The following is an 18,190-nucleotide window of genomic DNA, read 5'->3' as shown; positions in this document are numbered from 1 at the left end:
TCATTCTTCAGGAGACACTGGCCAACTATAGTGGGGGTCAGTGTGCGCACAGCATGTGACGACCAGCTTTGTACAGTGTGTGTGTGTGTGTGTGTGCGCGTGCGTGCGTGCGTGCGCGTGTGTGCGTGTGCGTGTGTGCGTGTGTGCGTGTGTGCGCGAGTGTCCCACCTTTAGAGTGGAAAGAAATGAGGCAGTCACACAAAGGCCATTTCTCCACAGGCTCGTTGAGGATGGCGTCTTCGGGGAAGATGACCACCGTGATGTACTCAAACTTGCACAGCCTCTCCAGGATCTGGGTCATGGGCTTGGACTTGGATTTCTTCATCATGCAGCAGATCCCCACCACAATCTGGCGCTCGGGGGGCTGTCGGGGGGAAAACAAACACAGCGGAGGACACGACGTCAGCGGGCCCCTGCACCACGACATGAAACTGTACGACGGCTGGCTGGGTCGGAGTCCAGCAGGGTAACCCCACTCTGACCGGGGTAACCTGAAGCTCCGCGCCGACCGACCATCCGGCGGCGGCGGTGCAACGGGACGCCGATGCCGCGCGTGTGAATGTGACGGTCAGTGACCCGCCACAACAGAGGGCCCTAAGAAAGCCACGGGGAGGGGGGGGGGGGGGGGGGGGGGACCGCCACCCACCGTGTCGCCGCCTTCGTCGGCCATGTACAGCTCCATGTCGGTCCGGGTGCGCTCTTCCGGGTCCTCGCTCTCATCGTCCTCACAGCCAACGAAGAATCTCGGAGCGCCACGCTGGCTCTCGCCCGGGCTGCTGGGCTGTGACATCACAGTCCGCCGCGGCACCCATCAGCGTCCTGCCGCCGGGCCATCGCGCACCAACTCAGCCGCCCGAAAGACGATGGGGAAGGAGAGGGTGGGGGAGGGGGTGGGGGAGGGGGAGGGGGAGAGGAGGGGGGCTGGGATGGGCTTAGCTGGAGCAATGCTGGGTAATAGTGGCCACTGGTGGAGGGAGAAGAGGAGAGCGGTGGACCAGCGTTATGTGGCTCGCTAGGGGAGGACAGGGGTAGTAGGTGGGGGGGCCGTCGGCCGCTGGTCCCCTGGGGTGGAGTCACCGCTCGGGTGTCTCATCCCTTCACTCATGGAGCGTGTCGTGAGCGTCACATGACCGCCGTGAGATCCTGGGACTTAGAGTGGCGAGAGGTCGGCCCGTTTGGTCATCAAGTCGCCCATCATTCCCCTGGATCGTGAAGACTCGATCGATCCTGCAATAAGAACATAGAAAATGACAACGGTGAGGACCACCTATGGTGCCTTCACGGCTCTTTCTAGAGCTATGAAGGCCATTGCCATACTTGGAACCACTCTCTCAGCAGAAAGGGTGACATGGTTTGGACATAATTATGCAAACGGATAGGATCTATCCCTAACACTACATTTAAACCCCATGTGTGCCCACGCTCAAAGGATTTTGATTAACTGAGTTGACAGGACCGGAGGTAAAGCTGCACACTGCCTACTCATTGTGCCGTTGGCACAGCTTATTAGTTCATAACTAGGGCATGGCACATTAAAGCTTCAAGTATGTACTTGTCTTTCCCAATAAAGAACCCAATACATACATGGAAACAAAAAGGTAAAACCAGGACAAGAGATCAAACATGCGGTTGAAAGAAATGACCAGGATCCTAGCTCACCAAACAAATTGTCTTCTTGTAAGATTGGCAATTGGATGTGGTAAAACCAGTTTTAAAACAACACAAACTCCAAAAATAAAATTTACAATATAAAATATATTATTATTACAAGTATAATGGTGTAAGGTAAGGGTTACCTAAACTGCTACATTATGATATTTTAAAATGCTTGTCCAAATAATCGGACTCACCAAAACCCAATGTCCTTTGAAAGTCGTATTATTGTTAAAAAAATGTCCTGAGGGTGAATGCCATGAATAGCTAAAGATAAAAGGTACAGAATGCCTAGTAAGTACACTTCATGCATACCGTTACGCCTAGTTCTGCAGCTGCAGATGTGCGAACACCAAGTTAAAAGTGTGAATGGATCTTGTCAGCTGGAGTCTTATGAACAGGTGGAATATGCATAATGGCAGAATGTAAAGTTAACTCTTGCATGCTTAAGTAGGTTAATTGGTGTTATGATATAATCCTCTTTTGCGTCATCTGCTCGGGGCGACCATGACGTGCACTCAAGCATTGCGTGCATGGCATACACATACAGCTATCTTTTTTACAAAGCATTATACTGCAAGGGTTGTGTAAAATAAAACACTGGAATATTGAAAATGTAATCCTCACAAGGCCCGCTTACCTATTCTCCATTAAGTATTCAGGAGTGTTGCATATAATGCATTTACATTTAGATGCCCGAGAACTAAGTCATAAAGTGTCCAAAACTATCCACCAGTATGGCAACATGTAGCTTATAACTAGCTTGTTCATTAGCTCCGTTCACCCACACAGCCCCATCGCCTCAGCAAAATGATAATAGCACAGGCATTACCTTAAGTAAAACGTTCCACCAGCTCTTCCCACATTCAAACGATAAGCCTTCTGGTGGCATGTAAAAGCAAAGGATTTATAAAAACAAGTACACTCGCTATTTTTAACGTGTTTAACATTAGCTGGTGTGGTGGATTTGGCTATGAGACGTAAACAAGTCTGCCAGAGCCATTTGGATGACAGCGAATATCCGCGGTTAACCCTTGAAACGCAGTTTCAGTCCTTCAAGAAAGGATTTACATGACATTATTAAATAGATCGACGCTACTTACAGAGTAGCATTACAGTGTAGTCCTGTTCGGTTAATTGTCTTGACAGATCGCACACGAAACCAGTCTAATGTTTCTCATTTGAATCAGAAACTGATTATCGTGAAGGGCAGCCAATGGGAAAGCATATTTTGTTCACAGAGGTATGACCTAAGCTGCGTTTTAACCAATACGTGACGAAAGACAGCAATTCTGCTCCGAGTGGTATTCCCTATGGGAAAATAAGCTTTACTGCCCTCTTGCGTAATAAGTAGGTCCTTCAGATGAAAAGTTAATAGTTATAGTATTAGTGTAGTTAATAAATGGATACATAAATAAATACATTTCCAAAGTCGGTTTCCTTCACATCCATGCATGGACCCATGGGGCTATTTACTTTAAATTATGCAACTAACCTATTTCACTGATTTAACCTTGAATAATTAACTACTGTACCGCTTCCTCTGGTTTAAACGGTTTAATCTCTGATCTCCCTTATACTTTGCCTCTTAAATTATCTGAACCTGTCACAAAGACTTCTTTAACATAGAAGCAGCCTACTGCCTATAGCTTGCACGTGGCTTCAATTAGCCATGGCCAGAGATACACTGTCTGAAAGACCTGGGTCAGGTCAGGATAGGGGAGTGGGAGGAGGTATGAATGGACCCAAAGACACTGGTTAGGGTTCATTGCTAGTGTCTAGGTTCCCAAGTATCCAATTGTATCCTGATTAATGCTATTTGAAAGCTTTTCGATGAATCCAACACTGTGGCGGCAAAATGTTACGGCTGTTAATCTGTTGATGAAATAACAGAATTAGTAAACCAGAATTATTAAAGTATGTATGAAAAGGGCATAACTAGAAATAGATTGGACTTCAAATATAACTACAGCTTATTATATTCAATATTATGGGTGGGGATGTGTGAAATTAAGGTTTTTGTTCGCATATTCCATAGTTATAATGGATTCTAACAGAGCAAGATGATTATTACATCAGTTCACTTTCTTTAATGAGAGAATTTGTAATAGATGACCATGACAGGAATCTGGGGTGGATCTCTCTTTATTCAAAAGAGCGATTCATTTCTGCAACTAGCACTAAAACTCATCTCCATGCACCATATGGACTCCCTGTATGGAACACCATCTGGAAGTTATTTTAACATCAGAGGTGAACCACTTGAGCCATTCAACACGTGACAGAAACCTGTATAAAACACACTTGTAAGACCCCTTTCAGGTGACACACGTGTGCCCTGCCACACCACCCATGCAGTAATGCAGGAAATGCAGCATTTAATAGACCTGGAGTGTGTGCCTTGAGGGGTGGGGGGGTTTGCCGGGGGTCTGGTCAAGTCATTGGTCTGTCGGACAAGGCCCTTTATCAGCCAATCAGTCCCCAGTTCTGCTGCAGCATGCCGAAAAGAGTCTGTCTGAGTTCTGTCAGCAACACCTTAAAAAGGGTCTCGTAGCGATGTGTTCGTTCAATTCACACAAGCCTCCACAAACACCCACGGATAGGCCTTTTTTAAACATGTTTGTGTGACCGTGTCGCAGTGGTCGTGGTTGTCATGCTGGAGCATAGTCTATCCTCTATGTGGCAGCTGAATCAACCTTGTCGAACACACTCTTTCACATTTGAGTGTCAAGTTCAACTCTGCAAACCACAAAATGCTTGATTTTCAGTTGCTCTAAATTTATTTGTTCAGAATTAATTAAGAAAATAAATATATTTTAACTTCAGAAAAAAAAAAAAAAAACAGAAGTAAATCTAAATAAATAATGGAAACTATTAGCCAAACAATGCACCATTAGAACACAGGAGTGATGGTTGCTGGAAATGGGCCTCTGTACACTTCTGAAAAGGACAGTACAAAAATCTGTCATTTTCAACTACTCATTTACCACACTAACAATGTCTAGACTGTATTTCTGATTAATTTAATTTAACCTCCATTGAAAAAAACTGTGCTTTTCTTTTAAAAATCAGGACATTTCTAAGTGACCCCAAACTTTTGAACGGTAGTGTATGTATATATATATATATATATATATATATATATATACACTGCAGCAACGGCCACCTGGACCTGCTTTATTTTGGACCTGCTTTATTCTAGGGATCATTGGGTTGGGGAAAAAAAGAGACATAATAGTTGAAAGAGATGTGGTTAAGAGATAAACTTGTTTTTAATCTCTACACCGAGCAAAGATAAGAAACGTCAGGGACTTGTTTGGCTGGGAAAGTGTGGCTTACAATGAAGCTACAGTTCCGTTACTGAAACCTTAGTTAATTTCTCTCTAACAATTCCAGCCAAATGCAACTCCAGGATTACCGTACTTTGTTTAAATTGCTTCTGGTCATTTTGTTTTCTCCATTCAATCATTCCAAGTACTAAATCTTTCCCAATGACTTCAACGTTAGGGTTAAATATTGCCCAGTGTCTGATCTGTTGACAAGGAAATTTATAGTCAACACTAACAGGGTGTTGAGGAAATGTACTGCCTGCAGTTCCTGTAGTGCAAGTCAATTTTCCCATTATGCTTCGAGACAAATATAGCACCTAGGCACACACCCTGTTCCAAAACCATCCATACACTGCCCAGTGGAGTTCAGGTGAATATGTTTAGACTTCAGTTAAATGGAGAACTCTGAAATATTCTCAAGTACTCCTCTTCCTCTCAGAGGGTCTAAGGTGAAAGTATTGTTAGAAGGAAAACATCATGGAGAATTTATTCACACACATCATAGTTACAACAAATAGCTACAACAGCTGGCCTAGTGTAGGCCTGTAACACCCTGGTATCATTTAACAACAATCCAACACATATCTTTGAAAAAGGCTTACGTTACTTATTAGAATGCAATCAAACAATGAGGAGATTTAAATAAAGGTTAGTTTTTTTACAGATCTGATATGTTTGTGAGTTTTCAGTACATGGTATTTCCTGTCCTTTAAGAGGTCCACAGTACCCCTGTGAAGGAACTCATGAAAGAACTGCTTTGTCTCAAAACCACTGGATGGAGTGGAACCACAAACATAGAGTTAGTTAAATGTAATAAATATACCACATACTACTGCCTCTCTATTGTTCTCAGAAATATATAATGGAAACTCAAATAAATAAAATAAGAAGATAGAACCTACTAAAGAACCCAAAAGTGACAGCTTTTACAGATTATTTTTTTTCTAGCTCAGTATTTTGTTTTCCTTAATGTGGAATATAATTTTTATATTTCAAATACCCCCCCACTCACACTCACACACACACACACACACACACACACACACACACACACACACACACACACACACACACTCAAAGGACACGTTACCTCATACGTGCCATGTGCTATGGGGTAGGTGAAACAGTCTCTCTTCTTGCCATGTGTCTGCACCCTCCGCCCCTTCATCGAACTTTGACAACTAAGCCCATTCCTCATCTGAAGGAACCCTCTTTCCAGTTTGTACTTGTGACCAAGGTGCACTGGAGAACGGACAAGCATCGATTGGGATTTAATTCACTGAAGACCTCACCAAACTGAAATATAGAAACTATACTCAATTATTTGTGTGAACACATCTCAAGAGGTAGGAAATATTTTGTTTTCTGTGTTTATCACATTTGTACAGATTCAAGAAGTATAACTTGGACATATAGTCATTGTCACCTTTTTTCATTTTATTTACTTATTGATTTGTTTAGTCATTAAACTACATTAACAGCAAGTTAGGATAATGGCTTTGACATTAAGCACTATATTATATTGTTTTGATGTTAAAATATGTTATCATAATATTAAATTGTTGTGATCTTATAATACGTTATTATACTGAAATGAGTTCCTATACTATGGGTTGCTTTCATGGCTTGGGAGATCCACACAGAACTACTTATTTGAGTTCAAGTTCAAGTTCTTCAGTTGATGCTTGCTGCAAAAGAACAATGCTCCCCATGTACTCATGAAGCAATCAGAATGTATGAAAAATTGTGAGGACTTTTCCTAAAGCGCTGCTTTGTTGTGGATCAGAGTCCTGCCGGCCATATGCAGCATCGGTCTGCCTCATATGCCTCGGCACTTTCTAATTATTTCATCTGAATGTGAGCAGTGTTGAGGCATGATGGGAAGGGCTTCTGCGCTTCCATACTGCAATGTTTGCATAGGCCCCAATGTCGTCAGAGCTACCATAATACCTGCCTCAGAAGGGAACAGATCTGGTCTATGGGCCCCCGGGGTCTCTACGGGAATAGCTCCCGGCGCTCGAGATCAATGAGCGCAGTGTGAAGCGCGTCGCCAGGACCCCGCACATAACTCAACCGTTGACGATGTGTCGCTCACTCAGAAAACGCTTTTAGGGGGCCTAATCAAAAAAGGACGAATTTGGGTGGTTTGTTTTGTTTCAAAGGGTTGTGCGAGCCACAGTTTGTTCAATCCGGTACTCTGAGGGAATTTTCGCCTCATAAGTGTAGTGTTAAATCTAAAAGCCATTGCCGTTGAATAAATAAAAACCTGAATAAGGACATTCAGCCCAGTTTGCGCAGACATGCAGAATGTCTGTCAGTGCCAAAGCGGAAAGGCTGTACGGTTTGTTTGCTCTCTCAGAGGGTAGGCCAGGATAGCGCTTTGTGCCAGGTTTTAAATCACTTTACAAACGTGGCAATCTCTTAGCCTTGTGACCTTTAAATTATTTTTTTATTTGGATTGTATCACACACTTTAACGATTTCAATCACTGCACCTCATTCATGTGACAAAGTGCCGTTTAGAGGAAGTCCAACCAAGTTGTTGACCACCATGACGCATTAGGTGCTTTTCAGTCCGATAGGTCTGTAAATAAGGAAAAAGGCTCTGAAAACCAAAGACAAATGCAAGCACACACAGACATTTGTATTCTTCACATAAAAGGTTAACTGTGAAGAATAGAAAATTGTTTTAATCAATATGCAAAGTATCTATTATGTTGTTGGTTTGATAATAATGTCGAAATATTAAATCTCTGAATTGAAGATGTATTCTTTTAGTATTTAACCTTTAACTTATTCAGATGATGTGTTTTTGCTTCTACCTTTTTATTTTGCAGGCACAACATGTGGAAGAGGATTGCAATACTATCAGTATGTCTAAACATCATTTCAGCATCATTTGATTACATGTATGATGACGTCTCTTTTCTAGGTAAGTAAACAAATTGTTGGATCATGAGATTAAGAACCATCAAATTTCAGATAACATTCATTTTCTGTTTGTATTGGGAGTTTAAAAGCGCCTCTCTTCCTCTAGACCCTGAAGAAGTACTAAGTGTTAGCATTCCTCTGGAGGGTCCCCAGCACTCTTTATTGGGAGGATCCTTGATTCTACCATGCTACTTCCAGGTATATTGTGCTTATATAGGATGGATATTTGCTAGATACCCTGAATCAGTTGTGAAACATGATAGCCGGCGGTAGGTCAGGAGGTAGAGCGGGTTGGCTGGTAACCACACAAGGTTGCTAGTACGATCCCGGCTCCTTCTAGCTGAGTGACGAGGTGTCCCTGAGCAAGACACCTCACCCTAACTGCTCCTGACTAGCTGTCTGTCGCTTTGCATGTCGCGGTGCGTGAATGTGTGCATGAAGTGAATGTTAGGCAATATTGTAAAGCGCTTTGGGTGGCCACTGGTTACAAAAAATCCATTTACCATTTACCAACATGATAGCCAAACACTATTAATTATCCTCCTTGTAGGATCTCACCGTCAACGACCCAGGAGCACCTACCATTACACCTCTCTCCCATCGCATCAAATGGAGCCGTGTGACCAAGGAGAAAACCACCACGGTGCTCGTAGCGATGGAGGGAAGAGTGCGCGTCGACATCAACTACCTGGACAGGGTTCAGATGGTGGGCTACCCCTCAACGCCCAGCGACGCCAGCATCAAGATGTCCGAGCTGCGCTCCAACGACACGGGGATCTACCGCTGCGAGGTTCAGCAAGGCATCGAGGACCACCATGACACTGTACACGTTCAGGTCCAAGGTGTGACACCAGAACCGAGCACAACTAGAGCATATGTTGTGAGAGGTTCTTCTTGTCATTCATTTAAGCTCTACATAATGGTGTACACTTCATACTGTATCTACTGTAAAAAAAACTATTAGGGATACCATGGTGATAATCGTGCGTTTGCTTTTTCTCTAAAGGAATCGTTTTCCACTATCGTGCCATAACTACTCGCTACAGTTTAACTTTTGAAAAAGCCAAGGCTGCCTGCATCCAGAATAGTGCAGTCATTGCTACCCCAGAACAGCTACAGGCTGCTTATGATGATGGATTCCACCAATGTGATGCTGGCTGGCTCTCTGATCAAACTGTCAGGTCAGTTGGCAACTTTCATTTAAGATCTGTGTAAACTTGGACACTTGAGATCAATCCCTAGTACCCTTTTCATCATAAGGTACCCCATTCATGATCCGCGAGAGAAATGCTATGGTGATAAAGATGACCTTCCTGGGGTCAGGACCTATGGAGTGAGAGAAGTCAACGAGACTTATGACGTCTACTGTTTCGCTGAGAAGATGACAGGTACTTAACAAACTGCTGTGATATGCTTAATCCATAATTTCTTATAGACGCATGATGCTATTTCATTTCCCCCTATGCATGCGATCGACTCACATTTTCCCGTTTCATCTCATGTAGGCAGAGTTTTCTACAGCGGTTCTCCGGCTAAGTTCACCCATGCCCAGGCTGTGGATCAGTGCTCTCAGCAGGGGGCTCAGCTGGCCACTACGGGGCAGCTTTACCTGGCTTGGCAGGGAGGCATGGATGTCTGTAACGCCGGCTGGCTGGCCGACATGAGCGTCCGTTACCCCATCAATGTCCGGAGGCCGCAATGCGGAGGGGGTCTGCTGGGGGTACGCACTGTCTACCTGCATGCCAACCAAACAGGGTACCCCCTTCTGGAGACCCGCTACGACGCCATCTGCTACACAGGTGGGTGCCCTCAGCCACAAGACACAAGACAGGAGAACTGTTAGTTCATCACTTACTCCTATCGTTATTACTCTGCCCATCTTCCTGCAAAAGTTGAGACGGATATAAACAGGCACTCTCTCGACAGTACAGTTTATGACTTACTCCTATCGTTAATACTCTGCCCATCTTCCGGAAAAAGAAAAGGCGGATACAAACAGTCACTCTTTCTCCTCTATCACGTCCACAGAGTCCCCAGACGAAGAAAGCTCAGGCATGGAATCCTTTACAGAAGTGGACAGCAGCATTCTGAGTGTTGCCACGGTAAACATGACCCCCCTGGTTCTGTTTGGCGCCACAAAGGGAAGCGAAGCGGTCGGTGAGGTGGTGACTCAGCAGCCGCCCACCTTTGACTACACGCAGAGCCCGACCGAGTCGTCCCTGACCCAGCCGCCCGACGTCAAAGAGGACATCCACAAGGTTATAGAGAAGGTCACGACCAGGACTCACATCAACAGGGAGCCGGGCAAAGGCTTTGTGATGCCGTCGACCGGTAAGGACTTCAACTATGTCTCCAACTGGAATCTAAGACAGCATAGCATTATCAACTGATTTAAATAAAGTTGGTTGTTTCTTCCTTTCTAGGCCTGGTGTTCCATTACCGTTCAGGCGCTGGTCGCTATGCGTTTTCATTCGTGGAGGCACAGCTGGCGTGCCAGAGTATCGGGGCATCCATTGCCACCGCAGATCAACTTCAGGCCGAATACAGGGCTGGATATCACCAGTGTGACGCAGGCTGGTTACTGGATCAGACAGTCAGGTAATTATTACACGCTATTCCTTCAGAGCTAGCTAGTGTAGCTCTGTAACCATTCACCATCCAACCTAAAAATGTCTTCCACAATTATTCATCCCCATCCAGGTACCCCATTGTGTCTCCTCGTGATAAGTGCGCAGGAGACCTGATGGAGCAGCCCGGGGTCAGGTCCTACGGCTTGAGACCCGCAGACGAGCGCTATGATGTGTATTGCTACGTTGATGGGCTCAAAGGTGGGACTTTTTCGGGGCATAGCAATTTCGGTTCCCAAGCACTTAGCTTAGCTCTTAGCTTAGCTCTTTAGCTTACTTCACCCATACTGACACTTTCTCTCTACTCCTCTAAATATCTAAGGTGAGGTGTTCCACGTCAGTTCCGCTGAAGGTTTCACGTATGATGAGGCGCTCTCTCGCTGTCAGGAGGAGAATGCCACCCTGGCCTCCACAGGAGAGCTGTACGCCACATGGAAAATGGGCTTTGATAAGTGTCGTGCGGGCTGGCTCCTTGACCGCAGTGTTCGTTACCCCATCAACAACCCCCGGGCGCAATGTGGGGCAGGGAAGTCAGGAGTGCACACAGTTTATACTCACTCCAACCAGACTGGATACCCTGACCCTTACGCCAAATATGATGCCTATTGTTTCAAGGGTACGTAGTGAACCAACTCCATCAAAGTTTTCCGATAATAACACATTTATTGTGATAACAACAGCATGTTATGTATGATGATTTCTATAGTGGATATTTTGCTCATCGCAAATGAAACTGGATTGAACATCACAGAGATCCAAGAAGCTTTGTTAAACCTTACATCAATCAATGATTTGCTCAAGATTGGTAAGTTGCGTCTTCTCATATGCAAAGACATAGTTCACCCAAAACATCCCAGTCTCGTCTCTCTTCTTTGTTTTATACCTGAATTTGCTCTGTATGCTGTTTTCTTACATGGTTCCTGCATCTTCTCCTTTCTACAGCATCTCCTTCCATTGCCCTGCCCATCCCTGTGGAGCCTTCAGGTTCTGGATCAGGCTCAGCGGATTATGGGTCTGGTCTGGGTGTCAGCATGGCCTCTGGTGATCACTCTGGAGACCTATCAGCATCTGGATCTGGGACAGGGCCCGGCTCTGGTGACACATCTGGTTCCGGGGATGATTCAGGATCTGGTGTTATGCCTGGGTCTGGTGACCCGTCTGGTTCCGGGGAACAGTCAGGATCTGGTGCTATGCCCGGGTCTGGTGACCCAACTGGATCAGGAGACCCGTCTGGTTCCGAGGTCCTATCTGGTCCGGGAGACATGTCTGGTTCTTGGGTCCTATCTGGTTCCGGGGACTTGTCTGGTTCTGGGGTCCTATCTGGTTCTGGAGAACTGTCTGGATCCGGTGCCATGCCTGGTTCTGGTGAATTATCAAGTTCTGGAGACATGTCTGGTTCTGGAGACCTGTCTGGTTCTGGAGACCTATCTGGTTCTAAGGTCTTATCTGGATCCGGAGACCACATTACTTCAGGAGACATGTCTGGTTCTGGAGACCTGTCTGGTTCTGGAGACCTATATGGTTCTAAGGTCTTATCTGGATCCGGAGACCACATTACTTCAGGAGACATGTCTGGATCTGGACAGCAGTCTGGCAGTGGAAGCGCTGAACTTCCTAGTGGAGGATCTGGATTGAGCGGCGACAACCTTTCTGGATCCGAGGGCAGTGGATTGGCATCAGTCATCAAAGTAATTTTCTCAGGTAGTGGTAGTTTTCTGTCTGGAGAAGGCTCTGCTTCAGGAGGACCTCAAGAGGCAGGAAAGGGAAGCACAGAGATCATTACGTACCTTCCTGACAGCAGCTCTGGGATGTTTAGTGGCAGTAGGGAGCAGGCAGGATCCGGTTGTAGCTCTGGTGAGAGTGGCTCTCCCTCCTCAGACATATCTGGAAGTGGAACATCTTGCGGCACGTCTGATCCTGGCTCAGCCCAAGAGCTTTCTGGGTTCAGTGGGTTCCCATTAGCATTCTCAGCCTCAGGAAGTGCCAGCGGATCATCAGGAGAGGAATCAGGCAATAGAGAGGTTCGCATCCTACTGGTAGATGGTGAACTGGTTGACGTTTCCACCTCAGTCGATAAGGAGTTTGAGCTGGGGGGAGGTCTGCTTGAGTTCAGTGGTTCTGGAGGCATTTCAGGATCAGGCATGCCAAGTGGTCTGAGTAGTTCAGGCTCTGGAGAGGGCTCTGGGTTCTTCTCGGGTGTGACCTTTGATGGATCAGGGTTAACTGACCTCACAGAGTCATCCTCTGGAGAAGGGGAGGCTTCTGGGGTTTTATTATATGGTTCTGGACAAGAGAGTAGTGGAGACCTGTCTGGATTTGGACCCTCTGGTTCCGGGTCAGGCTCAGGGATTGGCTCTGGAATCTCTGGATATGGTATCTCTGGATCTGGAATCTCTGGATCTGGAATCTCTGGATATGGTATCTCTGGATCTGGAATCTCTGGATCTGGAATCTCTGGATCTGAGTCGTCTACTAGCGAAGAAGAGGGCAGTGTAACATTCTTATATGGAAATGAGATGACAGAGCAGTCCACCACAGCCACTCAATTCCTTGAGCTCGGACTAGGGTCAGCGGAGTATAGTGGAGACGGAAGCACCGGCAGAAGCTTCTTCTCCGGTAGTGGGAATAGTAGGAGTGGGAACGTCATCTCACCCACAACCAGTGGTGGCTCATCGGGGGATACCTCTGGAAAACCCCTGGTTATACCCACTACATCTGCTGACAGGGAGCTCACAGAAAGCACAGCAGAGCCAGAAGTGGGGAACACGCTCAAGGTAGAGACTGCAGAAGATTTGTATGGGAGCATTAGACCTGACATTGCACCAGCCGCACTGGCTGTCAATGTCACCCAACCCCCGGCCACCACCCTTCAGGCACCGAGCGTCACTGAAGGAGTAAATGGTGAGTCACAATATTCACGATGGCTATTCACTATAAGCTTCTAACCCTAGCAGTGTAAATACAAGTACATGAAATATAATAACTGTACTAATGATAATTTTTCTGCTCTCTGTTCTGTCTGGATTGTTTGACCTCCGTATTTTGTATGGGATATGTTGTGTTGCATTTCAACTTCATGATCTATTGATTTGCATATAAATATCTCATGGTTGGTGGGTTGTCCTATGTGTCAGTAAGTTTTTTTTGTTGATACGTAACACAAGGAAATTATGAGTCACATTTGTTGATGACATGGTTCTTCAGACAGGTCCGCTATGCCCGTAAGTCTGCTCTCAGTCTGCTTACCGCCTGCTCAACCCGTGCTACATATGATCTCTGGCATCGTATGTGTGCTCAGCTCATTTGCAGATTTGAATTATGACGCATTGAACTGCTGATCCAAAAGTAAACTGTCTGCAAAATGCTCCATACAATTGTATCAATCCCTTAGGGGGAGGATTTAACAGACATGCACTGAGTGACGATATTAACCTGAGGTTACTCAGTGTATGAGAGTTTTTGGATCATGGGACATCAGTCAAATTCGACAAAAATCTAAGATATGCTGCTACAGCCAAAACACATACACCTCACCTGCCGATATGCCAAGCTTTGCCTCAAATGCCTCACGCCAACGCCTTTTTTGCAGAAGTAGATGTGTGCCATTCCAACCCCTGTGCCAACGGAGCCACCTGTGTGGAAAGTGCCGACTCTTACAAATGCTTATGCCTGCCCAGTTATGGAGGGGATCGCTGTGAGATTGGTAGGGTTGGATCTGCTTCAGCTTATAATTACTAACACCAGACAACATGGAGGCCAGCAGTGGACAGTATCATTATGAGATGTGCTTATGTAGAAGCTACAGTCTATAGGCTTTGCTTCAACTGCTATTTCATGATTAACACGCTGCAGCAAGTCATAATAGAACCCTTCTTATAATGCAAAATGTCATAGTGTGCTATTTACTTCAAAATACCGCACATGATACTCAAGGTAAAGTATTGTGTAAAATGTTGCATTCTATTATGGGACATTTGTTGTTTTAAGGTTCAAATGTCAATGTTGATTATGTACTGTATCCAACCCCTATTTATCCATTATTGACTCATTTTATGTACGTGCCAATCCATTTTGTATAATATGGGTTTAACCTCACAGAACATACCATTTAGTAAGGATCATACAAATGATTAGGTAAGATATAGTTCTAAATTGTTGGGGTTGAACAGATCTAAAATGTTAGTAAACCACTTGGTAGCTTTTCTGTGTACGTACTCTGAGTAGCAATTGGAAGTGTCCAGATGAAGGGACAACATTGATTGAATTGGGTGTGGTTGCTGACAGATGAACAAAAGTGCGAAGAGGGCTGGACTAAATTCCAGGGCAACTGCTACCTGCACTTCTTTGCAAGAGAGACGTGGTTGGATGCAGAGCAGCACTGCAGGGACATTGATTCTCATCTGGTCAGCATTATCACCCCCGAGGAGCAAGACTTTGTCAACTGTGAGTAACACTCTTGGTCGGTCGGTTTGTGTGCAAAGGAACAGTTTAGAAGCGAAACACATCAATCATTCACTGTTTTCCCACAGCAAACGCACAGGACTACCAGTGGATTGGGCTGAATGATAAAACAGTGGAGAACGACTTCCGCTGGACGGATGGCACCCCACTGGTAAGTGTAGGTTAGGATATAACATAGCAAAGAATAGAATGAAGAATCATTGGACTGCTATTGAAATGTAAGCATAACGGACACTTGGACATGGGCATGACTGGGTTTACCACTGAACAAAATAACCCTTGACATTGTCAATCCGTTCTCAGCAATACGTGAACTGGAGGCCCAACCAGCCAGATAACTACTTCAACTCGGGGGAGGACTGTGTGGTGATGATCTGGCACGAGCAGGGCCAGTGGAACGACGTGCCCTGCAACTACCACCTGCCGTTCACCTGCAAGAAAGGCCCAGGTAGGCACGGCTTGATGGAGCTCAGTGGGAGACTGCTGCCAGAATGCACCAACCTTTTATCGTTTTATTCATGGAAAGAAATGAATGCGCATCAGATGATTAGGAATAGGCTTAATTTGAAAGAAAGATATGTTTAAAAAAATGTCTAAACGAACTTTGATTGTTCCTGCAGTCTTATGTGGCTCACCGCCAGAGGTGGAGAACGCCAGCAAGTATGGGGATAAGAAGGAGTACTACCCGGTCAAATCCATCGTCCGCTACCAGTGCAACGCAGGCTACAGACAGCGACATACCCCAGTGGTACATTGCAAGCCGGATGGACAGTGGGAGAAACCGCAGGTTCAATGTACTGCCGGTGAGTCCATGCACATACAACCACACACACATAAACATGCATGCCTACAAAGACCCACACACACGCAAAGACTCAACTGCACACACACACACACACACACACCCCCCACACACACACACACACACACACACACACACACACACACACACACACACACACACACACACACACACACACACACACACACACACACACACACACACACACACACACACACACACACACACACACACCCCCCCCCACACACACACACCCCCCCCCCCACACACACACACACACACACACACACACACACACACACACACACACACACACACACACACACACACACACACACACACACACACACACACACACACACACACACACACACATCCACAGCAATTGTTCACTAAATGACCTGTTATTGGGTTGTTTTGGGTGCTAACGGATCGTTCTTGTGTTGATTGTTTCTTTACAGTGAAGGGAAAGCCAACACTACAGCGGAGAACCACCAGGGCCAGAGAAGAATCATCCATCAACGAGCTTCTCTAAGAAGGCAATACAATCATTTATTAGCTGTATTAAATTAACATCTAGCGAAAACCAAATTCCTTAACTAAAAATGTAAATATCCAGACGGAAAAAATAGATAATGGATTAAACAAGAGTATATTTTATAATTGTATTGGTAATTGTATTTGTCAATTCCTCATCTGCCCCGTCATTTATACAACTTGTCCTGATATATGATGATCTTTTCTAGTGAAGAGTTTCCAGTTGTCTCGACATCCTGAGTCATTCCTATAGGCTACGTCTTCAACTTTTGTGAGCAATGTGTTCACAGGGAATGACTAGCTCACTGTCTGTCTGGTCCATATCCTGGCCAAACATACAAAGCCCTTCAGAGGTCAATATTCCACATACCTGACTTCTGGCTCTGCTCGGAATTTAAACTGAATTATGGCACTTTAGCATGAGACATGATGGAAATGGTTTGTATTTTGAAAGATGATTCAATGATGATTCAATTTTAAAAGATTCTCTTTCAGCAAGCAATGCACCATGATTTCAATGACACATATATACAACAAGCAGTGTCATTTACAAAAGTAATCTGCTGAAAATCAGATTTTGTCATTTAATATTTCTTGTTTCCGATCAGTTTATATATTAAGCGGCCTAAAGTTATCTAAACATCGAATAGAGAAATAAAATGGGCATTGTAATCTGGTTGTTTTCAAAACTCAAAGTAGGGTGACGTCTCCGCTAATCGGAAACCATTTATTTATTGATCACAGTGATCGTGTCTCTGCTTAACCCACCCATTAGCCATTGCCCTGCACTGCACTGGACTGAGCCAACCGCCCTCATTCCCATACTACACTTTGACACCCTTATTTGTATTGACACACAAAATACAAAGAATATTTTAACATTTCTATTTTCGGTAAAAGTTAGAATTGATTGTAACAGGTTGCCATAGTTTCTCTGTGTTCAGTAAGTTGCCGTCTTCTTCCGCAGAACTGTGCAGAGCACGTGTCCTGAGTGTATAATAATAATAATAATAATAATAATAACTGTAATTTAATAAGTTAATAATAATGATAATAATTGCTGTTATTCCATTATTGTGCTCTGCATGTAATGTTTCTAACCTGACCTCAGTGGATCCAGACTATTCCAAGACACGGTGTGTCAAATTTGTCCTACAAATGCTTATCTGCTTGTATATTGTGTCTACTGTGTGTTAACTTTATATGGGAGGCTGAGCCTCTTCAATCAATCCTGACTTAATTGTATGCGCTCTTTGATAAACAACACCAGCACCTAATAACATCATTGGAAGATACCTGAAAGTGTATGTACTGTTTGTCAACTAGGCGCTGTGGCACTTATTTAATTTTGTTTTCTAGTTTAATTATTAATATACTCTATATTTAAATTCTGTTGCAAAGAGGGAAATTTTAATTGGTGTGGTGTTGGTGTGAGAAGAATGTCTACATTAAATAAAATGTTTAAAATATATATTTGCGCAATTTCCTTTGATGAATGGAACCTGTTATATTGCATGAGTCCAAACGGGTGTGTGATGCAGTTCTGCACCGGGTACTTAAATATACCTGTTTGTTTATTATCTATGAATGTCAAACAAAAATAATTTGATGGTGATACTTTGTAGGTGACATATTTGACCTTATAGATACACACATCATGTATAGACGCAGTCCTGGTCAAAGGCATGTTTGACTCCAATAAATGAGATAATTAGTCTACGAGAGGGATCAGTCAAACCACTCATTCCAGCCGGGTTGCCACCCAAATGTTCCGGGATCAGCACCCAAAAATTCCAGGTACAGAAAACAAATGGTCCTTTCACCTGGCGACCAGGTCCTCCGCCTACTCAA

The 18,190-nt window shown here is 44.6% G+C and overlaps 2 protein-coding genes across 8 annotated transcripts in view; one reads left to right on the top strand and one right to left on the bottom strand.

Annotated features, from left to right (window-relative positions):
* LOC132472510 (inositol hexakisphosphate and diphosphoinositol-pentakisphosphate kinase 2-like) overlaps positions 1–2,952 on the bottom strand; it is a 40,188-nt gene extending 37,236 nt beyond the window's left edge. For 2 of the 5 annotated variants that reach the window (XM_060072155.1, XM_060072157.1), the window contains exons 1-3: positions 2,757–2,952; positions 647–1,227; positions 169–364 (exon numbers count right to left, since the gene is read on the bottom strand). In XM_060072155.1, coding sequence (XP_059928138.1) covers positions 169–364; positions 647–790 — 340 coding nt within the window. In that variant the 5' untranslated portion in view covers positions 791–1,227; positions 2,757–2,952. Of the gene's footprint in view, positions 1–168; positions 365–646; positions 1,228–2,485; positions 2,536–2,756 lie in introns of all 5 variants that reach the window. The other 3 variants (XM_060072156.1, XM_060072158.1, XM_060072159.1) reach the window with 3 other exon arrangements.
* Positions 2,953–6,155: 3,203 nt separating this feature from the next.
* Positions 6,156–17,810, top strand: LOC132471698 (aggrecan core protein-like). 3 transcript variants are annotated; one of them, XM_060070928.1, is made up of 19 exons: positions 6,156–6,328; positions 7,819–7,913; positions 8,019–8,110; positions 8,463–8,754; positions 8,919–9,093; positions 9,173–9,300; positions 9,418–9,711; positions 9,941–10,243; positions 10,336–10,510; positions 10,613–10,740; positions 10,862–11,155; positions 11,246–11,344; positions 11,482–13,440; positions 14,135–14,242; positions 14,824–14,982; positions 15,069–15,151; positions 15,304–15,448; positions 15,621–15,803; positions 16,264–17,810. In XM_060070928.1, the coding sequence occupies exons 2-19, from the start codon at positions 7,826–7,828 to the stop codon at positions 16,335–16,337; spliced, it is 4,779 nt and encodes a 1,592-aa protein (XP_059926911.1). In that variant the 5' UTR covers positions 6,156–6,328; positions 7,819–7,825; the 3' UTR covers positions 16,338–17,810. The 3 variants fall into 3 exon arrangements, with proteins under 3 accessions (XP_059926911.1, XP_059926910.1, XP_059926912.1); XM_060070927.1 differs by having other exon boundaries at positions 6,158–6,328; positions 14,129–14,242; XM_060070929.1 differs by lacking the exon at positions 14,135–14,242 and having other exon boundaries at positions 6,158–6,328.
* Positions 17,811–18,190: the final 380 nt, after the last annotated feature.

Source organism: Gadus macrocephalus, chromosome 14, assembly GCF_031168955.1.
Source record: "Gadus macrocephalus chromosome 14, ASM3116895v1".
Classification (NCBI taxonomy): Eukaryota; Metazoa; Chordata; class Actinopteri; order Gadiformes; family Gadidae; genus Gadus; species Gadus macrocephalus.
This window is presented reverse-complemented; position numbering and strand designations above follow the sequence as displayed.

What these genes read in the sequence shown, in the direction of transcription:
- LOC132471698 (XM_060070927.1), top strand. Translation starts at nt 7,826, where the DNA reads ATGTGGAAGAGGATTGCAATACTATCAGTATGTCTAAACATCATTTCA. An exon ending in TTTCGCTGAGAAGATGACAG is followed by an intron (nt 9,301 to 9,417) that starts GTACTTAACAAA and finishes CATCTCATGTAG; the next exon opens with GCAGAGTTTTCTACAGCGGT. An exon ending in TTACTGGATCAGACAGTCAG is followed by an intron (nt 10,511 to 10,612) that starts GTAATTATTACA and finishes ATCCCCATCCAG; the next exon opens with GTACCCCATTGTGTCTCCTC.